At 41.3% G+C, this 27,551-nt stretch overlaps 1 protein-coding gene across 1 annotated transcript; it reads left to right on the forward strand.

Annotated features, from left to right (window-relative positions):
* The first annotated feature begins 13,317 nt into the window (after positions 1-13,317).
* Positions 13,318-26,632, forward strand: DLK1 (delta like non-canonical Notch ligand 1). Its single transcript, XM_063333473.1, has 5 exons — positions 13,318-13,668; positions 14,628-14,691; positions 15,143-15,273; positions 21,141-21,282; positions 25,502-26,632. The coding sequence occupies exons 1-5, from the start codon at positions 13,599-13,601 to the stop codon at positions 26,241-26,243; spliced, it is 1,149 nt and encodes a 382-aa protein (XP_063189543.1). The 5' UTR covers positions 13,318-13,598; the 3' UTR covers positions 26,244-26,632.
* Positions 26,633-27,551: the final 919 nt, after the last annotated feature.

Consider the following 27,551-nt stretch of genomic DNA (forward strand, 5'->3'; position numbering starts at 1 on the left):
TGGTAGTGCTAGGTTAACAGTTGGACTTGATGATCTTAAAGGTCTCTTCCAACCCAAACGATTCTATGAGTCTAAAAGCAGTGTATTCTTGAAGAGCAAATCAAAACTGGTGAACAAAAACGGTGATGTAGGCTAGGGAGAAACCTGTGTACAAGTCTTCACTGTTTCATCTCTTATATGAATGTATACACAACTCTTTGTTTTGACATCGGTTTTGAGAAAATGTAAGCAGAAATTCCAAGGAGAGACAAACTTCTTCATTTAATAGCAAATACACAAAGGAAGGGGAGATCCACTCCAAAGTGTTACATAGGGAAACCACCTGTTGCTAAGAGCTTCTCTTGTCAAGGGTACAGACATTTGCAAAGCACATCCCTCCCTGTGACAGGAACAGATACACGTCATCAAATCTCCTGGAGAATAGAAATGAATTACATCTGGTCTAGGATGACACATTATATACTTGCTGCTCACTGACATGCATTTTGAATAAAATGACTCTGGAAGTTTAAATAAAAACAAGCAAGTAGACACGGAGTCTCGTATGTTAGAGCAAGACTCTTGAATTAAATTCCTAAGTTCTGCAGCAATACAAATTATTATTCTCATCATTAATAATAATATTAGTAATAATAATAGCATCATAAACACTTCCATAGCAAAGCACAAAATTTTAGATAAAAGTTGTCTTTGTCTCGTAGCAAGCTGTAACATTAAGTGGGGAGTATGGAAAATGCCTCAAAGGCTCAGTAAAGCCCTTCCACGCATATATCTTGGGTGATCTGTATTTGCAAAGCCAATATTTCTTTAAAGAAACAAAGCCAAGTTATCTCTGGGGGATAATAGTCTAGTGGTGAAGCATTTTTCCTTTCTGCACCAGCAGAGATAGTTTCTCATGGTTGGGAGAGCAAGCGCTACCTACCCTCATCTATGTCAGATGGAGAACAGTCTTTATCCACTGTTCTAAATCAGATCTCAGGCATATCTTTACATGTTTCTTATGCATACCCACTTACAGATGTCAGCAACTTCCACTCCAGAGAAAATGTTTTTCCTCCTGCTGCAATATGAATACAGTTATTCCCCTGTGTCTATAAGCCACAGTTGGTTTCCTTATGTATGTTGTTTGCAGCATTATGCTAGCATTGGAAATTAAATGACCCCTCTTGGAATTTCAAAGAAATAAATAAATCCCCATCTCATTCATCCAATCCCTCTTGAGGAAAAAAAAAAAAAAACAAAACCCACAACACTCTTTTCAAATAAATGCTATATTCTGAGCAACAGACCTCTGTCACTTCAGATGAGCTGCACCTCTCATCTCGTGGAGGTCAATGCGGTGCAGTGCAATGACAATGGATGACTCTTTCACTTTGTTTTTTTAGAGTATCGTCAGCCCACAGCAGCCAAGCAGCAAGGCTGCTCTGCGCTGGATAGCACATTGTCATGGCAACCAAACAAATGGGTCATCCCACTCCTGCTCGGTTTCATTGTCGCATAGTCTGTAAGAGAAATCACAGCACAAGCGTGAATGTGTCTTTGAGCTTCTGCAAGGCTGAGCCAAGTTCCCTTCCGAATCTGCCCTTGGGCACGGTACCTCTTGGGGAGCCACTGGGCCGGTGTGCCTGCTCAGGGACATGCAGATGCTTAGGTCTGTGAGCTCAGAGAGGGAAGACGAGTTTTGGAGTGAAAGCAACTGCCAGAACACAGTGACGATCTCTTTTCCAACAAGTTGTTGGGTAGTAGAGGGAAACACATTGCTAAAGCAAGGGCAATAAAGTGGGAATGGCTGAGCCACGTGCTGGTGATGGAATACCTGGGAAATGTGGTGATATAGTGGGACAAGTGGATGCGGGAATACTCTGAGGAGTGTGAAGTAGTGTGTCTGCTGAGCACTGATTTCTTCTGACTCCTTCTGTCCCCTAGTTTCCTTGCTGCTGCAGTCTTGTTTTCATTCTTCATGGTTTTTCTCATTCCCGTTCTTTCCTCCTTTTCTCCTTCCCATTCTTTTGTATATTCTGTGATATCCCTTCACTGACACTCCTGTGGTCCTATTAGCTCACACCCACTCTAACATCCTCCATAGCTTCTGGTAGGAGTGTTTCAGCATCACTTATCCTTTGCATTGCAAGATACTTCCTATCAGTACGTTTTGCGTTCAGACAGATGAGAACTTAATCAAGTTTACAGCTATTCCAGTTGGGATTGTGTGTGCCAAACATCTGCATGAAGAAGGTATTTTCTTGAAGTTTATGAAACTACTGTCAGCCAAAATTAATAAAACATTTCCAAGATTCAGGATATAGCTGACATGAAGCTGGGCTGTTTCTGTTTAAAAACAAACAAACCATTAAAAAAAAAAAAGTAGGATATTACCTGCACACTGCTTTTAAAACAACATGAAGCTTTCAAAGCATTGGAGATGCACTTCTCCATGCAAACTTTTCTCGACTCGCTTGTGTGACCTTATTACAGTTCAAGGTTTACTTAAAAGGTCACACACTGTTATTAAAACAGGAATCAGGGCTCAGTTTTACGGAACAGCCTGTTGTGAAAACAAGCTACGGTTGTGCAGTGAAAGGTGGACAGTCTGCAGCCCACAGGTTGGAATGTGTGTACAGAGGGAAGCAGGAGAAGAAAGTCTGATCTCTGCATTAAAGCTTCTGCAGAATTATCTTCTACCCAGCCTCTCTCCATGATATTGTCTACCATGCTAAGCAAGTCACTAGAGATAAACTATTCACGTGTGGCAATTAATTACGTTGTACTCATTATCTGGGTCTCTCACTTGAGCCTGAATTGAAAGGTGTTGTGCTTTCACCATTGCCTTTCATGTCTTTGGGAGCTGTGCTTTCAATTTCTAATGCGCTAAATGCACAGAAAAAAAATGTTTTCCATTGGTAACTCAAAACGAGCAGGAACTATTGTAATTTCTTTTGTTCCTCAGTCCTCCAGATATAAAATGGATATATGAGTACTGCCTGCCTTATGTTACAGAGATGTTCTGAAAATATGTTCATTTCTACTTGTGTAGCTGTTGGATGTTAATACGAACAGCATGAAAAGTCTCAGAGAAAATTCAACATTGTCTTTAGAACAGGTTTTGAAAAGTGCAGGAGACAAAGCACAGGAGCCACATGAGTAAACAAAATACTGAAAAGCTATTTAAAAGGTGAGTACACAACCAGGCAGACGTGCCGTGAAAAAACACAGTATGGAATGATGGGATTGCAGATGGAATTGGAAAGCATAATCACAAAAAGACAAATTAAGTTTGCATACAGATCTTATTTCTTGCATTTCCTATCTATTGAGGGCTTGACTTTTTAGCCTCAAGAATAATATAATAATATATATATAATAATATAATAATATAATAATATAACATTGACCAGGTTTTTACATATTTGTACTTCCCACACCAGAAACAAACAAATGTTGAACCGATAAGAAAACCCCCTCCTTCAGAGCCATGGGGATAGTGTGATAGGTGTGATCATGTTCTTTGGGTGTGGTTGTATCCTAGTCTGTTGTTCTGCTTCAATTTTTGTGATCTTTCACATTCTTTCTGGGTATGTCTTTCTATATATTTGTACCTTGCCCTGCGTAGTCAGATTGCAACTGTGATAGCAGTTGCAAGGTGTTTAACACAACACAAATATTAAATCATCTTCGTATTGTCAAAATCATCAGCAGCCCATCACGGAGACTGGTATTTTAGAAATGCAATATAAAAAGTCACTCCTTGACCTCAGGAATTTATAAATTTTAAATAAGACACAGCCACATAAATAAGACACAATCAGATGAAATAATAATAAAACGCAGTGGTCATATCATCAAAACATCACTAGTTTTTCTGCATTTATGGAAACATAATTGAGAGCATTGTTGTATCTTTCATATCAGACTTGCTTGCCACTGTTTTCCAGAGTTGCAGTTAAAGGGATGGCTATTTTTTCTTCTCCTTGTCACTAGAGGCTTTTACCTATAGTAAGCAAAATGCAAGCCGGTGATCATGTAATATATGGTGGATTCTTTGTTCTGTTTCTAGTTCCCAAAGCCCTGTTGTGTCCACTACATACCACCATCTAAAAAATTAATTTTGTAAGGTGTAACAGAAAGGGAGAATAGATCAAAATCTGTATGATAGTAATGGTGAACATTACTACATCAGAAAACTTATTGGATGTTACTGCATTATGCAAGAGAGCAGGACTCAAAAGATTTATGACAATTTCTGCTTGAAGATGGGAAGGGCAGAGCAGTAAAATCATAATTTTGAACAAAATGCCTACACATTATTGCCCTTGGAAAAGAAATATCACATTTGTGCATGTGTTCAACATTCACAAACAATATGTAAATGAAACATTCAATTAGTGTATAAAAGACCTGCAAGGGTGAACAATTTATAGCTAGCATAATTTATGGTAGCAGTGAAAAAGATGATAAAAGACAAACATTAAAAAAATTACTATTTCCAGCAGAAGATCCATAGTTCATATTAGTTTGGGAAAATGAAAATGTGCCCACTTGTGACACAAAGAACCACTATTCCCCTTGCCAGTAGCGATCAGGATTGCAAGCTCAGAATGCAAGGGAACTCTGTATTTGGCTCTGGTTTTTAACACGACCTGTACTGAATAGCTCCTTTTCTTTTTTTCCTCTCTAGTTTTTTCTTCTTCTTTCCAAGTCTGTGGTTCACTCCAAAAGTGGCAGTATAGTAGGAAGAAGAAACAGGGATGTAAGAGAGCTGACCATGCATCCCTGACTTTGCCACAAGTGTGCTGTATGAACTAGTCGCTTTCCTTCCCTCTGCCTCAGCTTTCCCCCCTGTGAAACGGAGCTTACAACAAAGCAGTGCAAAAGCAGGAACTCAGTGAGTAAAAAAACCTCATTCTCACTTGTCAAGTTATTTGTCTTTATTTGATTTTCAAAAAATCTTATCAGTCAGATCTGATTCAGGGGAAAAACAAGTCATGGCTAATTCAGTCTTGCCTCAGCCACCTCCTTAATCTTCACTACTAAGGAATGGAGGTGTTTCAGGCACAACAACAACAATGATATTCCTGCTTAATTAATTTCGAATTTTAATCTCAAACCATGCTTTATAAAACCATTCCTGTCACTGAGCATTCTACATTAATACGTATTAAGTATTGGATCGGCTTACTGAAGTAGTTAATTTGTTTCATTGGAAATCTTTCACTAAAAATTGTCTTTCCAAAGTTATAGCATATCTTAGGACTGGCACAGGAATGACAGGGCAAAAAAGTTGCGCCTTTTGTTATGTGAGAATTCAGGCTTCCTGACTGCAAGTATTTACCAGAATTAACGATTTATATATATTACTGTGGTACCATTATTGAACGTTTGTTCTTCACTTGTAAGTTCTTTCAAGATAAGGCTAGAAAGAAGAAAGACTCCCTGTGAAATGCAGAGCTGAGACATAAACTAAACCAAACAAAATAGGTTATATATCTTTGTGAAAATGACTTTTTCGATATTACATGCATATAAAGGGTTGATATTTTGCCAATCTCTTGTTCTCGGTGCTAGACTGGGGAAAAGAGCTTCTGGCTATGGCAAACAGGACTGCTTCTGGCACGCCTGCTTTATTATTCCATTCAGATGCTCCTTCTGGTTTGGGCTCTTTTTATTTCTCAAATAATTATTTTTATGGCACAAATGGTTATAAAATATTATCCTTACATTTACAACTGGAACAATAGTCTTGAGGCAGTTTCTTCATGAGTCCCTTACCCAGGAGGTAAAAATTCATCGATTGAGAAGTGCAGAAATTTCATCAAAACTGATCATTTTCGACTGATGATTATATAATATCCTGTGACAAAAAAAGATTAAATAGACCTCGACAAAATGCACATTAAACATAATAGGCAAATAGAACTTACTTTAGGTTTCATTTTATAGTTTAACGTTATCATTACAGAAGAGCAATGAAAACCAGAATGACAAGATGCTGCATAAAAAACTAGCAGCAGAGAAACTAATTAGAAACGGTGTGGAAAAGGAAAGAATTGGACAGCATTGCCACGTTAATAATGCAAGAGAGGGGAACCAAAAAAGTGAATTGGTACTAGGACATAGTTAAGCTAACCTGATTTCTAGTATTACTAGAGGTATATACAAAAACAGGAATCTGAGCAAATAAACATATATATTGGAAAAACAAAACAAAACAAAAAGCAAACAAAAGAAAAACCAACACAAAGTGAGCAGAGGAAAGTTCTGGTTTCTTTGTCAGAAGACAACCAAAGTAAAAAAACACCGGAAACTTTCAATGCAATGGGAAACAGCAGATAATAAATACCCATACGTGAGTGTGTATAAATAGCAACTATGGAACTGCTAGGAGTTGTATACAACAGAAGTAACCGCAGCACCTTTCCTTTACAATGGCACAAAACCAGAGAAAGCACTAAGAGTGAAAATAACAGCTTGCTTCTGCAGTTAGCAAAAAAATCCAGCTGAGATTAAGACAAAATCAAAGACTGAATAGCAGCTAGAGTTCTGACAGCAGTAATGAGTCTAGAAAGGCATGTGGATTGTTTTGCATTTATTTTTTGACGAACACCCACTTCTCCCTGGGCACCTGCAAGTACCTAAAGCCTCCATCATGGCCAGTTCAGAGCTTTAAAAACAGCAAGCTCCTCTAAGGATCAGAGTTCAGGTTGAAACTGTTAGTATCAGAAGATGCTAGAGGCTTCAGAGTGTAAAGTTCTGCCATTTGTCGGAGAACATCTTTTTTGTACTGATGAATGACATTTTTAAAAAAGATTTCTTCAGGTATTTATTTTTTATGTTATATACTTCCCCTGTATCTCTTTGTTTTCCTGTTCACTATCCGTATATAAATACCATATTCAAGGATATATATTATAAAGATCATATATAAGTAGACTCTAAACACACTCAGAAATACATGGCAATGCTTTCTCTTTCCGGATAATCCGTATGTGGACAATCCTCCAAGAAACTTGGACAGTGGTTCAACGTTGAATTTTCCCTCACTCAGGTATTTAATCTTTAATGACTCACTGTCATTTCCAACTCCATGTGGTTGAAACTAAGTTGTTCCTTTTGATATATGTCTGTCTCGCAGCAAACTGTCCATTTTTCTTTAGAAATATCCCTTTCAGCCAGAGGACAGAATAATTTATTCTGTCAATTCAGAAAACCGTAAGAGCACAGTGCCTCAATAGAGGGACTGTTTCTCTCTCTCTTGCTTTCTCTCCTGTATACACACCGGCAGCCCCTTCCCTGAAATGAAGTCTCAGATCTAGTTATGTTTTATACAGGAAGTAAAATTACTTTACTAGCCTCAGGAAAGTACCTAAAAATATATTTTCAAAGGTAATATCACTAACATGGTAACAAAAATGTCCTGCTTACTGGCTGACTATTAGGAATCTAGGTGCGTATTCACTGCACCAAACCTTTCACACTGCAGGAAAATAAAACGTAGTAAGTTGGTTTGAATTACAGACTGAACATTATCTCCATCCCCAGGTGGGTAAAGCATGTTGGATATGTTGGACATATTATGATACAGACTTCCTGGATACTATTAACATCTGACAGACTATTGACATCTGTCAAGCACCTTTTAAAATTTCCTAGGATTCAGGCTTCTTTAACATCATTTTGAACAGGACCGACTTCCTGATGGAAAGATATTGCAGGACCATAAATGATGGCTTTGAAAGGGACATCTTGGATAATCTAACCCAAACACCTCCTTCAAGTAATGATGGTTTTGTATTAGTCTTCCCATAAGTGTACTTAACCTTTCCTTAAAGACATCTAATTATTTTGCCTCTACTCTGGTGGCAAACTGTGACACTGTCAGATCAACCTCAGTGTTAAAGAAAATGTCTGTATATCCAGGCTAAATTAATCTTTGTTCCAACTAAAGTTCTGGCTGTTACTTCTGCCCGCTACTATTTTTTGCACTTCTGTCTTTCCTGTTTTCACACATGATGATGGGTATATCTTCATCATTTCTCTCTCTTTAGAGTAAAAAAGTCCTTCCATGATTCTTACACTGCCTTTCAATGAACCTGTCTACATATATTTCAAGTACAGGCAGCCCAGTACTATATAAAAGGATAGTGATATCCTCCCAGCTCTTTGAAAAATATCTTTGCTTAGATTTCTTTAAATATGTATGTATTCTTTTTGTAATGTCTTAATTTTTGTTTGCATTAGTGACAGAATCATACTTCCTGAATATATTTTATTTTTACTTTATGCCTATGCTACATATATTTCTCCTCCAGTTCCTCATCTTTTGTGCTGTGAATAGCAGGATGGAAAAAAAATCTACCCAAAGAATAAGGGCTTTTATTGTTTTCTTAATTTGCTTTTTATGTAGTAGTTTCTTGACGCTGTATTTTAATTCTAGGTGAATGCATCTATCAGGGGAATAACTTTGAATGTAGAATCTTACTGAATATTTCAAATTTCTACATTTAGGGCTTTTTCTTTACAATATCAAAGAAGGGCTAGACTATGACCTCAGGGATGGCAAAATCGCTGACTTTCCTGACATTGACAAAGGGGAAAATTGAATTCATTTTTTGATCAAGATCATTACAGTCAGTGGAAAGCTGCCCTGGTGATGAAAGTTTTGCCTCAGTCTTCAGACTAGCCAAGATTTCATGTAATGTACTCTCTAAAACTGCTGGCAGAATGCTCTGTGCTATAGTAATTGGGTGACAGATAGCACTGAGCTGGTGCTTTGTCAATAGTTAGAGAGGGAGGTTATGAGGATTTTCAGCGCAAAGCAAGGGAATGGGTTTGGCTTTAACTCCTGTAAATTATTGCTGTGTGTTTAAGCTCTACACACTCTGGCTACTGTTCCGATGGGGAAAAATTACCGTGATAAAAAAAAAATATTTTGGCAATCTCTAGCTAACTGTTGATAGCTGCTATTTCTGTGTGTAGTGAAATCTGTTCTGTGCAGAAAAGCTTTCTGGTTTATGTGCCCTGATACAGAAGATGCTGGACAAGACACCTGTCTCCCCACCGAAGTCTACAGACTTTCACCTGTTGCCTTTTGTGAGGGTGGAAACACGTTCTTGAAGTGGGTACGATGACAGCAGAAATAATTTCATGTTTTCCGGGTCAGTTTTCTGCCAGAGTGATGTACTGAATGAGCTCACTGAAGAGCCAGAGGTGATGGAAGTAAAGCTGGCATGTGTGCATTTGTGCAGCTGGGACATGGCAAGGAGGGGAGGAGACAAGGAGAGAGAGGATGCTCTGCTCAGCCCCAACAAGTTTGGAGGCTGGCTCAGCCCATATCAACCAGCCACACATGAGGATGGGACAGCCCAACATAAAGAGTGTAAAATAGTCCCTTAGGGCTCCAGCTGCATTAATCATAGAATCACAGAATGGTTTGGGTTGGAAGGGACCTTAAAGATCATATTGTTCCAAGCCCTCTGCCATGGGCAGGGACACCTCCCACTAGATCAGGCTGCTCAAAGCCCCATCCAGCCTGGCCTTGAACACTTCCAGGGATGGGGCATCCACAACTTCCTTGGGCAACCTGTTCCAGTGTCTCACCACCCTCACAGTAAAGGATTTCTTTCTAATATCCATTCTAAATCTCCCCTCTTTCAGTTTGAAACCGTTACCTCTCATCCTACCATTACACTCCCTGATAAAGAGTCCCTCCCCATCTCTCCTGTAGGGCCCCTCTAGGTACTGGAAGGGGCTATAAGGTCTCCCTGGAGCCTTCTCTTCTCCAGGCTGAACAACCCCAATTCTCTCAGCTGGTCCTCATAGCAGAGGTGCTCCAGCCCTCTCATCATCTTAATGATGTCTGATGAGATTTTTTCTAATGGACAATGTTACTCACAGAGTACAGTATGGAGTACAAACTCATGAAACCAGCTAACCTATTTTAACTTTGTGCCTGTGTATATCCATGGCTGATGAGATCCCTTCAAGGGATAAAGGATTAACCTCTCCACTGGTAATGTTAGAGTTCCTGATGCTCTTATTCACAAAGCGCTGCTGCTTTGCCAGGGATATGGCACTCCTCTGTAATTGATTCTTTTTTCTTTGTCTCTGCGATACGCGTAAGAATTGCCCAAATTAATCACAGTTTTCTCTCCCTCTCATATGGGGTCTCAGATACTGTTTCTATGTGACTCTACTGTTACCCTCAGATTATAGCTACCAGGAGTTTGCAGGGACCTTTAGGAGCTGCTATATTGATGACTTGCTTTGTGGTTCTTGTCACTGATACAGATTCTCCATCTCCAGATTCTTGCAATAATGATATAAAAATCTGATCGAACTTTTCTCCCATCAAAAGGTGTTATATTAGTAGGTAAACAGGCACTTGGGAGTACGAGTACTGCTAGCCAGGACAGAACTTCAAGGATTCCTTGCTGCTCCTGGATTTTTAGACTTTGCAAAGTTGCTTGCATGCTGCTGACCAGAAGGTTGAAGCGTTCTGTTTCTACCTTCAATGTACAAAAGGAAGTTCTCACCAAGCTTAAGTTCTTGGTTTCAGTCTGCTTTTTCTAGTAGCTCAGTCCGTGAACATGTTCCTTGTTCCTGTCTAAGTATGCAGGATTGTTGTGTGTCATTTTAGTGGAAAAAATGAAATAACAATGTCTCAGTTTCTGGAAAAGGGTCCAAGACGACTTTTCTCTGGATTCAGTTGTTGCAGTCAGTGTCTCTGATGACCTGCTGCCCCTGCATCCTGCAACAATTTGTAAAGTAAATCTCCCAAGGTCCCAAGGTTTCCATGAAACTGTTTTCCAAGAATGTTGGGAGCTCACTAGACCAGCACCCCTCAATCTGTACTCACCACTGAAGTATTTTTAGGTGAAGCAGTAAGTACAATCATTAACACATTGAATGATCTCCATACACAGACAAGGATTGCATGAGGTTCTTTACTTTCCAATTTCTAATGCAAAGGCATAAAAAGAAAAAAAAAAAAAGTTTATTCTCAGTACAAATCACTAACATCTGCCAGAACAAGGTTACTATAATTTTCAAGGACTATTGTGAAGACTATGGAGATTTGGATGAGAGTGATTTTGGCAGCAAGGGAGCTAAGTAAGAATGATTTGCAGTTTGGTTTTCTCAGGTGGAAGAAGGAGAGAGAAGAGAATTAGTCCGGATTTACAGAACGCTGGGGTTTCTGTTTTGAAATTATTTTTGGATTAGTAGCTGGGCAGATTTTGTTCCAACAGATTCTAGTTATGTTGGATACACTCCACTCTAACAAAAAGGATTCTGAACTCTTGGAAATAAAATTAGCAGGTTTTGTTTAGATGACTCTTGAAGTAAGTAGAAAAGATGGGAAAATGGAGATTTGTCCTAATTTCAGCAATCCAAGGGGCACCCCTGAGACATAGAAGAGTAAAGAGTAGAGTTGTTCTAAAAAAATAGATTATTATTTTTGCCTAACAGTGTATCTATGCAAAAAATGTAAAAAAGCAAAAAAAAGAAAAGAGTACAAAAATTGAAGTTTGCAATGGTGATTATAACATATCATATATAGGATTGTGAGAACAAGATTTTCCCAATGATTTTTTCGTAAGTTATGGGTTTTGGACAGTACATCTGATGTTCAGTAGTTAACTCAGAAAATAGAAGAAACATGTCATCATATGTCAAAGTATATATTTACAATGCAAATTAGATCAGATAATTTGACAGTGATGAGTGTACAGACAAAACCTATGAATTCTACAACATCTCTACTATAAGGTCTGAAGAAAAAAGAATACAAGGAGAAATTTCTGCCAGCTGTCTAGATTAGAAGGCAGAAATATTAAAGCCTTCCTTTGACCAGTTGGTCAAGGCAGGATAGGATATCTGAAATCACAGAACATTTGTAGGCTTTTTAACTACCCAGGTTTTCTCCTGGTCAAAAATACAACAGTCTAACATAAAAAGGCTTCTACATCGCCAAGCAGAGAACTTATGACCTAAGGGAGGAAGAAGCAACCCTGGACCTACAACAACCCGAGTGTAAATAAATAACGAAGAAAGTCAGAATAAAAGCAAAGTGAACAGACTAACCCAGAGCTGCTGAAATTTAACCCAGAAAAGCACAGGTTCACTGAAGGGCAGAGTAAAGGATTAAGCGGTCATCATTACCACTCCACATTTTCACTTCCCTAGAGTACCATTCATGATACCTCAGCAAGGCTTGGTCTACTGAGCTACAGCAAAAGCTGTGGTGGCAAAGTAACCTTCTCAAAAGAGTTAAGTAACATTCCAGCAGTAAAAGGAAAGAAGGACAAGCAGAAAAAGCATGGAGGCAATCTGTGCCTATAGAGTCAGATAGGCACGGCTTACCCCAGATACCAAAACTTTTGGAGAGCTTTGAAGAGCTAATGTCTGTCTCACACCTTACTCCTAAGTGTTTCAAACTAAGTTTCTCCTAAGTTTCAAACCACCCTTCATTCTCTGCTCTTCTTTTTTCTGTCCTTCACTTCCCCCATTCTTTGTTAAAACTAAAAGTCAGCATTAATAGAAGCAAACTTTTTCAACCTAAGTGACATCATTGTCTTCAAGTACCAGCAAATGTGCTATCTGAAGCTTATGCCTGCTTTCCAGTGCATATATTTTCAGGCAGGTAATCTTGAATTAGCCCATTGTAATTCTAGAGAAAAAGCAGATGGTTGTATAGTTTTCTTACCATATTATAGGGATCTCTAGTTGCTTCACATAAATGCAGGCAAATTGGAAAATGAAGTCTGGTGGAAGAAAGCACTACATCAGCAAGCAGAAGAAAACAGGTCCCTCAGGAATCCTAAAACTCAGACATAACTTCCTTAAAAGAAGAAAACAAAGAACAAGAAAGAATAAGAAATAGCCAGCCTATTTCCATAAGGGACAGCTCAGAGGAAAAATAAAAAGATATAAAAGAGGAAGGAATAGTCACTGAATAAAACACAGTATTTAAATTGCCTTTTGGTGGAAGTAATGTTTCTTCTTCATCTGTTCAGTGCATAAAAGACTACTAAAGGTAGTTTGGGTGGTTTGTTTTCTTTTTTTTTTAACTCTATAGCCTCAGAAACGTCAAATGTTTTACTTTCCTTGCTTTTGTTGGTTTATTTTGTTTTGTTTTGTTTTTCCTGAAAAAGTTGGATCTCTGATGTGAATGACAAAGGAGAGAAATCTTACAGATTTCTGAAGACAAACCCCAAATTATCTCTTTGTGGATAGCCGGAGTAAGTTTTAAGGAGATAAGAGGCGTGCTCAACACCCCCCCCACTACACCTCCCTTCTCCCGCGCCCTCCCCTTGCCCACGACGGCACAAGCCGGGCTGCGCGGGGTGCGCAGGGCGCTCGGCTCCTCTCTCCGCCCCCGCGCAGGGGAGCAGGCTCGGAGCGGCAGGGGCTGAGGGGCACGGGGGCCGGGAGGAGGCGGGTGGGTAGCCCTCCCACCCCATCCCTTCTTTTCCTCCCATCCCTCCTTCCCTTCTCCCGCCCCGTTGCTCCGGAGCCCGGCGGCGCTTCGGGCTGGGGGTGCCGCCTTCCCGGCCGCCGCCTCCGCCGAGCTCCCCGCGGGGCGGCGCGGAGCGGCCCCGGCCATGGGTCTGCGCGCCGCCGGGCTCGTCGCCTGCTGCTGCCTGCTGCCCCTCGTCCTCCCCGCAGCCCCAGGTAAGGCCGGCGGGCGGGGAGCCCTGGAGGAGGGCGGCGGGAGCGTGGCGAGCAGCGGACATCGCGCCGTTTGCCGCGGGGAGCGGCGCGGAGACGGGGAGCGGGGGGGCGAGTTGGGAAAGTTTTGGGGAGTTCGGCGGGGCCGGGAGGAAAGCGGCGGCGGGAGCCCTCCTGCAGCCCCCCCCCCTCCCCGGGGCAGAGCCTTCCCCAGCGCTGGCTCCCGCAGGAGATGCTGGTGGTCTTCAGGAGGGTTTTCCTTTGCATCCCACCGAGGGCATCGCTCCTGCCGTTGGCGTAGGGCGTCAGTGGCTGATGCTGGTATTTCGGAGGAGCATTGCCTGGTGCAAATCCATAGAATCATAGAATTGTCTAGATTAGAAGGGACCTTTCAGATCATCGAGTCCAAAACTTGAAACAAACAAAAAATTGTGACTAAGACTTCCTTAACTTACGTTATTCACGCATGATCTAATGAAAATGGTGATGTGGGTTTTTTTTCATCCGACGTAGGGTTGAAGTGAATTCAACACTTTTACTGTAAGTTGTTTTAAATGGAATTTCTTTTCTGACTAAAGGTACTTTTGTGTTGCAAGTAGTTCTGAAACAATGTGTTTGGAGTGGCATGTTGTGAAATGACATACGTGGATGTGCTCTGAAATTTCCCTTTGAAAGTAGTGTGAAGTGATATTACAAACACCTGCATATGCTGAAGTGACTTTGTATTCTTTTGCGATTCATTCTCTATGTCATTTCACTTATGCTATAGGAATACTTCGTAACATGCCCCAGATTAAGTTCATTTAAAATTTCATGTTGCAAAAACATGAGTTTGGAGAAAAGAATCAGAACATTATGCAGTCTGGGTTCTTTTAAAACACAGCAATGTGCATGGGACACAATATGATTTTTTTCCTGAGTGCTGATTTGTCTGGTTTGATATTATAAATCTCTTCTTCCAGGCGTGAACTGTAAAACTGGCTGCCACCCAGAGAATGGATTTTGTGAATTTCCCAGTGAATGCAGGTAAAAGGATTTGTCAGACAGGGCTATTAGCACAGGAATGGACAGCTTCAATAATTCATAGTCCTTGTAAAATAGACAGAAGCTGAAATGATTTACCCTCTGAAAATATGGAAGTGTAATGAAACAACACTCTTATAAGGATACAGTAACTGGAATCATAGAGCACAGGCATCTAGGTGCCTTTTTAGTCTGCTTTTTCCAGTAAGAAAAGTCTTTACATTGATTAGCATTTATTTATTTTTTTCTCACTGCATGAAACGTTTTTTTTTTTTCACATAAACTTCTTCTAGTAGCCCAGAAGCACTGAGGGTATCTTTTTGTTCAAATGCGCTGCATAGTCCGATGTTGCATCCGAAAGTTTATTTATTGTGCCCCAAAAAGGGGGAACAGCCTTGTAGTTATGTTTATTAAAAATAAACTGTGCCTCTATCTTGTCTTTTATCTCTTTCAGGTGTCAGCCTGGTTGGCAGGGTGCTCTTTGTAATCAGTGTGTTCCTTTCCCTGGGTGTTTGCACGGCAGCTGTGCCAAGCCCTGGCAGTGCATCTGTGAGGAGGGCTGGGTTGGCAGCCTCTGTGACATAGGTTTGCACATCCTTTCCTATCCCCGAGCAAGTGAGGTGAAACAGCCCCATCTGGTGCTGGAGGCGTGCAAAAGTCCTTCTGGATAGCTAATTTTAAAAGAGTGAATGTCAGCGCGGGAGAATAAGGGGATTCTGGGCAGCAGCACATAAACCTGGAACTTTTATCATAATTTTGGTAGAAGCATGCAGTATCTTTTGTAACTGGGCATACGTGCGAGCAAAGCGTAAATTCATCATTCAATTTGAAACTTTGATCATCGTGGACAAGGCCAACAAATAACTGCTCCCTTGTTATCATATAAGCTTTTCCTATGAAAATGCAAGTAGTCTTGTATATATGAAATAATTTGAAATAATTACCTGAGGCATTATATATATGCTACTTTCTGTTCAGAAAGATGTAAGCATAATACTTAATAGCTCTTGACAAGGAAAACATTGTGCTTATTTCTTCCTTTACTTAACCCAGTGATGATTCAGTGGAGTAGCATTAGTGTAAGTGAGAAGAAGGTCTGTCTGAACAGGCTGCCACTTCCCTCTCAGATCTGAGGGGTAAGCACGGCTCTTGTGTGGACTCTCTCACCTCTTGCAAGCTGAAGAATTGGCCTTTGCTGAACTGGTTTATTTTGGCCGACACAGGCAAATGTTCAGCCAAAGAGACCTGAGGGGGATGAAACCACATGAGCATCCAGGAGCAGGAGCCTGTTCAGCCCATTTAGCAGTAGCTAGAAGAGGACGGGTGCCCAGGGCTTCATTCTCTTTTCATGTCTTTCAGGCTTTTGTTCTTATACAGTTTATAATTTATAGAGCATGCCTGTGTTCTGCCCATGCATACCCAAAAGAGTAATTAATGACAACACAGCTTGAACTGGATAAAATTTTCAAGATGACAAAAAGACTCAGAAGATTTCAGGTAGTGCACATCCTTGCGGTGGCATGGAGCTTGGTGCAAGGTACTCATGTAGCTTCTCATCAGGTTTTACGGCCCAAACTCGCTGGCAGCACACATAAGCATAGGCAGACTTCTTAAATTAAAGCTAGTCCTGGTACGTTTGCAGGAGCTGTGGTAGCTCTCAGTAGTATTGTTCTGACACCTCTCAGAGACGTGTTTGTACCTGAGACAGCCACCTAGATTCTCATTACAGTCAGTGAGGAGGAATGGGTCCCTCTGCCGTCTGTGATCTACAATCATAGATTTCTAAAACTGGACAGAATCACCCCTCACTGCCACCTTAGGAGGCTCAGTTCCATTGCTTGCCAGTGACTCCAGAGGACCAGATTTTTAAAGATACCATCTTCATACCTAAAGACTTCTGTAAGATAACGTTAAATTTTTCGAGCTGGGCATACTTTTAAAAGCCATATGAAGTGCCTAGCTGAATTTCTAGGCGCTTAAATATCTTCACAATTCTGAGCCTTGCAACCTTTCCCTCTTGCAGCTGGTACTAAGGAGGCAAAACAATGCTTTGGAAACTGTATCCATATCTTTATCAAAAAAATATTATTTTAATACATACTCATTAAGAGAGTTCTATAATACAAAAAAGGTATCCCTTGCTTAAGTTCAGAAACTATTATTTTCTCAAGACTCAAAGTCATCACAGAGTCTTCTTTGCCAATTTAAATCTAGATCCCCATGAAGAGCTGCCAAGAACATTCAGCCAAAAAAGAAATAGCCATCTTCTCATTTGCAGGGACATGTTATGTTGAAAGTCTTTCATCTCAGTGGATTTACCTACTCTAAATGCATTGTTTTGCCACAAGGGATCAGGAGAAGGATCCTCCTATTCTTGCTACTGGAATGTTGCTACAAATAGTTATCCTGACCCAATAAAGCACCAAAACCTCAAATGGGTTAATTACTCAGCCACTGATCTCATCATCCTCTGCCAAAAAGTTGGTGTCAGTTTCCTGGCTGTACAGCAGTAGTCCTTACAGACTGCTATAACTAATTAGCAGGTACCACTAAATGAAACTTGATTAGGTTAGGGAAAAGGTAGGCTTTTGGAGGCTTCTGCTCTTTTTGGGGTCACTGGCATATATACACAACTGTCTTTTAAATATGGAAATGCAAACCCATCAATTTCTTACCATAAAGTACCAGACTCCCTGCCTCTCTCTTCTAATGCAAAACGTTTGTGTCTGATGAGAGGAGGCCACAGTTGTTATATTTTTCACATGCATATGATATTAAGTGCCATTTTTTAGGTACTGGAGACAGTTTTTAGCTTCAGGTGTGTACTGAGATAAGGCATGTTAGAAAGCTACGTTTCTGTTGTTTCTGTGGAGATTGATGAGGGGTTGTGAGTACAGCAGTTATGGCATTTTCTTGGAATTCTTCCTTTTTGCTGCTGTAGAAAGTGTAATATTTGCCAGGGAATTTCTGGCATAGCCACTGTTTTAATGTTACCAACTATGAGCAAATGCCAACTCCCAAGGATGGCAAAATCGGTAATGGAAAACTGTGGAAGGGTCTGAAGATGATTTGACCACTACTGTAAACACCCAAAGTATTTGTAAAATGCAGATATAGTCTCAGCAGCTTATTTTCTTGCTAAGCATGGGAGGGAAAAAAAGATCATTTGGACTGGTGGTGACATCTCTTTTTCTATTTTTTAGAACAGTTAGTCTCCTTGGCTTGGATCATGGAGAGGTGCTCCGTCCCTCTGATCACCTCAGGAGCCCACCTCAGGACTCCCTACAACAGGTCCATGTCTTTCCTGTGCTGAGGGCCCCAGAGCTGGACACAGTACTCCAGGCAGGGTCTCACCAGAGCAGAGTAGAGGGGCACAACCACCTTCCTCAACCTGATGGCCACGCTTCTTTTGATGCAGCCCAGGATATGGTTGGCCTTCTGGGCTGTGAGCTCACATTGTTGGCTCATGTTGAGCTTTCCATCCACCAGTACCCTCAAGTCCTTCTCCTCAGGGCTTCTCTCAATCCATTCTCCACCCAGCCTGTATTGATACTGGGTGTTGCCCTGACCCAGGTGCAGGACCCTGCACTTGGCCTTGTTGAACCTCATGAGGTTCACATAGGCCCACTTCTGGAGTTTTTCCAGGTCCCTTGGAATAGATCCCCTCCCTCAAGCCTGTCAACCGCACCACTCAGCTTGGTGTCATCTGCAATTTGCTGAGGGTGCACTCAATCCCACTGTCTATGTCATCGATGAAGGTATTGAACAGTACTGGTCCCCATATGGACCCTTGAGGGACACCACTTGTCACCGATCTCCATCTGGACATTGAGCCATTGACCACTACCCTCTGGATGCGACCATCCAACCAATTTCTCATCCACTGAGTGGTCCATCCATCAAATCCGTATCTCTCCAATTTAGAGAGAAGGATGTTGTGGGGGACCGTGTCAAAGGCCTTACAGAAGTCCAGATAGATGACATCCGTAGCTCTTCTCTTGTCCACTGATGTAGTCCATCATGGAAGGCCAGTAGGTTGGTCAGGCAGGACTTGTCCTTGGTGAAGTCATGCTGGCTGTCTCAAATCACCTCCCTGTCCTCCCTGTGCCTTAGCATAGCTTCAAGGAGGATCTTCCCAGACACAGAGGTGAGGCTGACAGGGTGGTAGTTCCCAGGGTCCTCCTTTCTATCCTTTTTAAAAATGGGTGCAATATGTCCCTTTTTTCAGTCGCCAGGGACTTCACCTGACTGCCGTGACTTTTCAAATATCACAGAGAGTGGCTTGGCATCTACATCAGACATTTCCCTCAGGACTCTGGGATGCATCTTGTCAGGTCCCATAGACTTCTATATGTTCATGTTCCTCAAGTGGTCACGAACATGATCTTCTCTTACAGTGGGAGGGACTTTTCTCCCCCAGTCCCTGTCTTGCAATCCATCCACTCAGTAACTTTGGGGAGAGAGGCTGCCAGTGAAGACTGAGGCAAAAGGGGTGTTGAATATATCAGCCTTCTCCTCATCCGTTGTTACCAGTTTGTCAGTGTTGCTCATGAGGGCGAGTATGCTTTCTTTGATGTTCCTTTTCTGGATGACATAATTTTTTTGACCTAATTTATAGGCGTGCAGATTATAGGTTGGGCCTGATCCACTGTAAACATATAGGCCAGGATCAGTGGTATCATTTATGGCCATTATGCAGTTACATGGACAGACATGGCACTTAAAGAAAGAAATTTATGAGTTTGTATTAGCGTTATCACTGCTGGTTAACCTCTTTGCAATGGAGTGCGCCAGCCTGCCTAACTGAATGCCATGGCGTCTTCTCATCCTCTGGAAAGACAGCCTTGAAATCGGGTATATGAACACATGGAACCAGGCTGCACAGCACAGGGTTTCCCTCTGTGGCTCTCTGACATGGACTACACAGTACAGGAACAGACACCACATCAAACACCGAACATAAGAAAAGAAAACCAGTTTAGTCACTTTATTTCCAAGACAAAATGACAGCTCAGGCAGAGCAATCCACCTTGCTAAATCAGGTCAGTCATCTCTGCCCTCTTTTCATCTCTGGCTGTGCCCGCACAGTCATGTAAGTGTGTCCCTGACTTACCGCTTGAATCCTAGCCACAATTTGGCTAAAAAGCCAACATGTGGTGTGAGCTCAAAGTGTAGTGTGCCACGGGTCACTTGACTGCTTTGCCAAGGCCACGTGGTGGTAAGCTGTCACCAGAGTACAGGTGGAGCCTCTAATGCCTGTGTTAGGCATGCATGAGACAGGGTCGAGAAATTCTGCTGTAACACAGACTACCACTGAGCGTGCCTTCCTCATAAAAACACTCAGCGATTGCTTCATGTACTGCAGCATGGCAACTTAGTTTTACGCAGATATTAATTTAAGTTCATGCTGTATTAGTTGCCTTTAAAGCCTGTGAAAATAGGTGGCAAACAACACCACCCCAAAAAGCATTCAAGATTGTTTTGGTCCGTGTGAACATTGCTTACACTCAAGGTGCATTCAAAGTGGTTGTCTCGCAATGAGAATAGGCTAATACATTAGAAAACAGAGCCTCTTATCCAGGGAAGATTGTGTTTGAAAGCTAAGGCTGTTGAAACGATTTACTATGGTTAGAATTGTGCAGTAGGTCAGGATAACATCTAACTTTCATGTTATGTTGTGGGAAGTAAAATATAAATGCCCTTAAATCCCTTTTCATCTTCTTAGAAAGTGTCTGGGTGCACATGAGTGTGCGAGGCTTCAGATAACTTGCAGTCAGCACTTCTCTGCAGCTGCTCCATTCGTCGGCTAAAATATGTACTTGTTTGTTTATTTATTTTAATTATTTTAAAAATTCAGTAATCATTTGAGTGGGAAGTGGCTCAGCAGGGAAATTGTAAAGAAAATGAGATGTGTGACTTTGGGTCCAGACGTCATACAGCTCTCTCTTCTGGTACAGTTATGTAAGGGCTGGATGCAGCCCAGCCAAAAGATGAAATTTTGAGAGATTTTTGTAACTTGCTGATCTCTGTTATTATGAAATGTTTGTTCATAAGCACATAATGATAGGCTCTCGGGCAGGGAGCAGGGAGAATTCCCAGTTCCCGATTGCTTCATCAGAATTCTGCTCATGGAGAAACCAAGGTTGTGAAAGGATGGCTAGACTACATAGTTCTTTCTCCCCTTCTAATATTTTGTTGATAATATTACTTATTTATAGATTGGAACAATTCAAACGCATTTTACAAGTGGGAGCTAGGAAGAGAGAAACAAGCTGAAAGTGCTTGCAATAGTTGAACAATCTGAACTCCATTTTAACAGAGGGGGCATTAAATCAGAATTTATAAAATGCAGGATGAAGGACCATTAAAGCTATATTTTATTTGAAGTATTAAATACTATTTACTGACTCTTTCTCATTTGATTAATTGAGCCTTGGGCTTTTTTTGAACAGATATTCACCCATGTTCTGCAAAGCCCTGCACCAATAACTCAACGTGCATAGAGACTGGTGATGGAGGATATATTTGTCTGTGTGCCCAGGGATTTACAGGAAAAAACTGCCATCTCAAAAAAGGACCTTGCATTATTAATGGGTAAATATTGTTTTCTGACATGAATTTAAAATTCACACTCCTACTGACTATTATTCAGAATTTTTTGCTAAGTGGAAGTATTTCTGTGCTAAAATATATAACGCTTTGACTAGTTGCTGATATTTTTATCAAACTCTACACATCTGATCTGTTCACATCGTAAAGATTTACAGATTACCAGCATGAGTTTGTGTGCATAATTTGAGTACTAAGAGTGATAATTTGCACATTTTGTTGTGATGAATTTATGCCTTCCCATGATTTTAGTGAAGTAACCTCCCATCCTGTGTTCTCAACTGTAGTGAGAGATAGTTGTATATACAAACCATATATAATAAGAAGAACAGTAGCCAACGCACAAGCTGTTTGCAGAAAAACATCTAGTCCAGCAGCCTGTCATGTTTTCTTAGCTGACACATAATGGTATGTCCATAGTTTACTGAAGGACATAATCTCACTTCCACCAGAACAGGATGTGAGAGGTCATCACTCTCCGTTCTCTAAGTGGGACATTAGGAAAAGGATTGCCAGCAGGTTGAAGGAGGTGATCCTTCCCCTCTGCTCAGTCCTGGCGAGACACATCTGGAGTGCTGGGCCCAGATCTGGGCTTGTTAGTACAAGGAGGACGTGAACATACTGGAGTGAGTCCCTCAAAGCGCCATGAAGATGATTAAGGAACGTCTCTCCTGTAAGGGGAGGTTGAGAGAGATGGATTATTTAGCCTAGATAAGAGCACGCTCTGGAAAAACTCATCTATTTGTACAAAAACTTGATGTGGAGAGGCAAAGAAGATGGAGCCAGACTCTTATTAGAGGTGCCCAGTGAAAGGGCAAGAGGCAGTGGGCACAGACTGAAAAACTTGAAAGCTTTTTCTTTCTCTCCAGCTCCATATTAGTACCTTCTGGTTCTCTTTTTGCTCAGCAATAGTTAATTATGGATATTCAGATCTACAACTAAATCTTCCTGAAGACTTGTACACTCTTGTTGAAGGAACACTAACACCTCTCACTGTCTCTGGCAAGAATTGCCATTCTTAAAACTCTAAGTCAGTGCAATTTTTTTGCCATTGCTTTTAGTTGGGGGATAGTCACACAGTTCTGTCTGGGTTTACTTTCACCATCTAAGATAACTGCTCTGATTTGCCTGTTTATCTTCATTGAAAATGAGGAAATTTAAGTTCCTCGCAAGTGCCTTGAATGACATCCAAGTTACTTGCCTAACGTACGGAATGTGAATAGCTCGCTTTCTCCACTTTTCATCTGTAGAGCAAATATTTCAGTAGTTCAACGTGGACATATATTAACTATTCCAAAGAAGAGGTGATGTACAGTATCAATGAAATAACACAGAATAATTCCAAGTACTATATTAAAATCCTCATGGTTTTAAATTGCTGAAACTGTATTTTTTGCGATAGTACTTTGCGTTCGAACTGAATGCTCTGGAGCTAGCCTGGAAATCATGAACAATTTTTCATAATGTAACAACATTCTTGAAACAGCAATTCTTTTTCTCTAGGAAGCTGTGTCTTTTTCAGGAAAATGAGTAGCTGCAAAACTGCTTTTAATTCAAAAGGACAACTGTTCTCAGCATAAGCACTCCCTGTCGGCTAATGCTTCACGGTCCACCAGAAAGTGCACTACACATCCTGGAAAGAGACCTCGTCATACGCTGTCATCTCATTCACATCTCACTTCCTCTCAGTTCCTCTCCACCTCAGTGGTAATCTTAGCAATGTGGATATTACTAAGCACTGCCGCTGGCTTCTTAGTTAATATTCACAAATGGAACCAAGACAATTCACAAATCAAAGTGATTGTTCTAGTCTGTTTACAAAATCAGGCAGATGTATCTGCATTAGTGACATCTGTGTGATGTTTTGAAGTTTTGCACTGAAGCAGAGCAGTGAGTGGTACTTTCTAAAATGAAAGCAGAGTATTTGGAAAGCAAAGAAGTGGTATGTCTGTGTTTCCATGGCTAGTCCCCATGCACCAAACCTTGCTGAACATGAATTCAGTGTCAGAAATGCAAAGTAGCTGAATCTATTCAAGGAGATTAATAATAATACCTCATTTATTTAAACATAGAATGGTTTGAGTTGGAAGGGACCTTAAAGATCATCTAATTCCAACCCCCCTGCCCTGGGTAGTGACACTTTCCTCTAGATCAGGTTGCTCAAAGCCCCATCCAACCTCTCCTTGAACACTTCCAGGGGTGGGGCATCCACAACTTCTCTGGGAAACCTGTTCCAGTGCCTCACTACCCTCAGAGTAAAGAATTTCTTCCTAATATCTAATCTAAATCTACCCTCTTTTATTTTAAAACTGATAGCCTCACCCTATCACTACCCTATCATTCCCTGTTAAAGAGCCCCTCTCTGTCTTTCATGTAGTTCCCCTTTAGGTACTGGAAGGGGCTATGAGGTCTCCCCAGAGCCTTCTCTTCTCCAGGCTGAACAACCCCAACTCTCTCAGGGTGTCTTCAGAGGAGAGGTGCTCCATCCCTCTGATCACCTTCATGGCCCTCCTCTGGACTCCCTACAAGAGGCCCATGTCCTTCTTATGTTGAGGGCCCCAAAGCTGAACTCAGTACTCCAGGTGGGATCTCACCAGAGTGGAGCAGCGTGGCAGAATCACCTCACTCGACCTGCTGGCCACGCTTCTTTTGATGCAGCCCAGGGTACAGTTGGCTTTCTGGGCTGCAAGCACACATTGTCAGCTCATGTTGAGCTTCTCATCAACCAACACCCCCAAGTCCTTCTCCTCAGGGCTGCTTTCAATCCATTCTCCACCCAGCCTCTATTTGTGCTTGGGATTGCCTCAACCCACGTGCAGGACCTTGTGCTTGGCCTTGTTGAACTTCATGAGGTTCGTACAGGCCCACTTCTCAAGCCTGTGAAAGGTCCCTCTGGAAGGCATCCCTTCCCTCCAATGTGTTGACTGCCCTACACAGCTTGGTGTCATTGGTAAACTTGCTGAGGGTGCACTTAATCCCACTGGCCATGTCACCAACAAAGATGTTAAACAGCACCAGTCCCAATACCAGTCTCTGAGGAATGCCACTCATCACTGTTCTCCACTTGGACATCAAGCCACTGACCTCAAATCTTTGAGTGTGGCCATCCGGCCAATTCCTTATCCACTGAGTGGTCCATCCACCAAATCCATGTCTCTCCAATTTAGAGACCTGGATGTCATGCTGGACAGTTTCAAATACTTTGCACAAGTTCAGATAGCTTTACCAAGTGTTACTTATTTTTAGTAGGTAAGTTTTAAAAGCTTTGTTCGTATATGATGAACTGCCATGAAAGTGGGTTTTGAGATTTATTTTTAAACCTATGACCCAGGACCTCTTTTCTGCCAACACGACCAGTTGAAGGACCAAGTCCACGTTGCATAGCTTCACTAAATTGGCACATTTGTGCCTTTTTGGCAATGGGTGGCCCTATCATTTGGCCTTACACTCAGTAAGGCACAGTTACATTGCAAAGGTGAAAAAAGATGTCTCAGTGAATTTACATCACTTAAAACATAGTGCCAGGCTATTAATTTTTAAGTTCATAAAGGGTTTGCAGAACTACTTGGTTTCCTATGGTCCTGTTCTCACATCATAGCTGCCTTTTCCAAGGCTGAAACAATCCCATTTATATTTTTTATTATAATTACATTTATCAATAATTTTGGATGACCAGCCGTTTGCAGGAAAATATGTTTTTTGTATGTCATGGAGTACGGGAGAGGCAAAATAAAAACAATCAGCCTTAAATCTATCTGCTATGGCAGAGTGTTTCGCTTTGACAATACAATACGTAGATTATTTTATGAATAATCTGGTGGAAAAGAAAGCCATGCTGCTAGTGTCTTTGTTCAGTCTTGTCTGAGTAGTTGCTCAGCTGAATAGCTCCAAGCATATGAGAACACTGAGAAGCTTAATTTTAATAAATGTTTGAAATAATTTAAATCCCTTCACAGCTCTTCCAGTTGAATTTATATACTGGTGTACTAATCCTGCCTGAAGGGTCAGCAGAAGATATTATAATCTGTATCGACAAAGCTGTTGCACAAACTCATTCTTGATTCAACTTCATTGACTTCAGTGGATTTGCAGTTGGAATTGGCTCTTCTAAAGAAAATCGGCTCCTTTTATTGTATAAAGTGTTTCCCAGTAGCTTCTGTCATTCGACTTGAACTAAAGTCTCTGTGTTTGTTACCTGTTCTAGCTCTCCCTGCCAGAATGGAGGAACATGCATTGATGACAATGGTTTTGCACCACATGCTTCCTGTCTGTGCCCTTCTGGTTTTGCTGGCAACTTCTGCGAAATAGATAGAGACGACTGCGAATCCAACCCCTGTGAAAATGGAGGAACATGTACAGATATTGGTGTGGATTTCAGCTGTTTTTGTCCCCATGGCTATACGGGAAAGCTCTGCAGCAGCCGTGTCATATTCTGTGCAAGTGGCCCATGTGAGAATGGAGGGACGTGCAGTGAACATCCCCAAGGAGGATTCGAATGCATCTGTAAACCAGAATTTGTTGGTGCAACCTGCAAACACCCCAGCAAAAACTCAAGCCTCTCTGGAGCGAATATGGAGGCAAAGCATATGCAGAATTACAAGCCACCCCCAAAAGCTCATCACAGATCGGTGCATCATCAACAAGAAATCCTGAAAATAACGATGAAAGAAACAATTCAAAATGCAGATCCCTTGCTCAGTAGAAGCCAGGTGATATGTTTTGTTGTACTGGGCTTGCTTACATGTCTTGTTGTCTTGGGTACAACTGGGATTGTATTTTTTTCAAAATGTGAAATGTGGCTTGCTAATGCCAAATATAGTCATCTCCTACGCAAGAAAAAGAACTTTTTCCTGAAATCTAACAATGGGGAAAACCTCTCAGTTAATATTATCTTCCCAGAGAAGATCAAATTGACTAATTACACTAAGAACTACACTGCCATCTAGGCCCTTGAAAGCCGAGCAGCAACTTGCAAGTTTTCATAGCAATATGTAAAATAGATTGAATCTATTGCCTGTGATTGGCCTCAATATTTGTGGGTACATTTGCTGTAGCTTGTGCTGAGTGATAACAAAGAAATATAATGTATCTGTATTACTAAGGATTTTTTCATTCCCCAAAATAAAAGTTAAAACCACAAAGGATTCAAGAGCAGGGAATGTTAATTTTGATTTCTTTTCAAGGCAGCTATTTTTTTGTAAAATAAAAGGTAATTTACCACTGGAACTGTATTACAGCTTTGTCTTGTGTATAGTTTATTTGGCAAATGAGGTACCTGTAAATTACTCAGTAATGTTTTTTTTTTCTTTTTTTTCTTTTTTAATAAACAGCAGTTAAGGGCTATACTGGTTTATTTAGTCATTTCTAAATGTTATGCTACAGTGAAATCCAGAGCAAGTGTCCCTGCCTAATTCTTCTGCTGTCTGTGATAAAAACTGTAGAGATTGCAATCAACAGGAGAAAATGCACACTGATGTCTCACATATCCAGTCAGTTTTGCTATTTTTTTACATGCTTATAAGAGAGCTTACTCCTTCTATAGAATCTAATAGGCCTTTGTGATATTAATTTCAGGTTAAAGGTGTCTGTTGCTTGGGATGCTGCCTCCATAAATTGTCCTATTTATCTACCAAAATGTTAAAAAGGTTTTCAATGGTCATGCTTTCTGTACAGAGACTTGATAGAGATGTAAAGGATCTGATTCTGGGTTTTCTGTAAATATTCCTCAAAGAACTCTGCTGAGAGAAGTATCCCTCACACCTGTGTCACAAGGAGAAATGAAAAGATAACTTGTGTCACCTGAGAGAGGTCAGCTGCTTTTAGTTCTTCACGTCTGCTTTTTCTCCATCGTATTTCAAGGAGAGGACAAGATTATCAAGAATCAAAAGCAGCACTGGCAAACAGGTAAAGGCTGAGGGCACTTATAGGTCTTGAATGGCCGTGAGGAGCCTCACCTGGGGTCCTCACCCAGCCCCTCCCCTCAGGCCCATTTCAGGTCAGCCCAGGGCTGTTGGTTCTGATCTGAGCTATGCTGTAAGAGTGCTGGTCTCCATCTCCAGCTCTGCCTCCTGGGTGGACCTCAGGCCTGTACTGTACCTGTACAGACCATCTGCTGGCTGGGCCCTTTAGACCTGTGCTCCAGCCATGTCTCTTTTTGGTTCTGACTGGAGCCCATGGATGGACCCTGGACCTGGTTTATCACTCGTGGTGTCTGGAATTGTTGATGGAACCCATTACCAGCACCAGCCCTGGCG

Source organism: Chroicocephalus ridibundus, chromosome 4 (genome assembly GCF_963924245.1).
Source record: "Chroicocephalus ridibundus chromosome 4, bChrRid1.1, whole genome shotgun sequence".
Classification (NCBI taxonomy): Eukaryota; Metazoa; Chordata; class Aves; order Charadriiformes; family Laridae; genus Chroicocephalus; species Chroicocephalus ridibundus.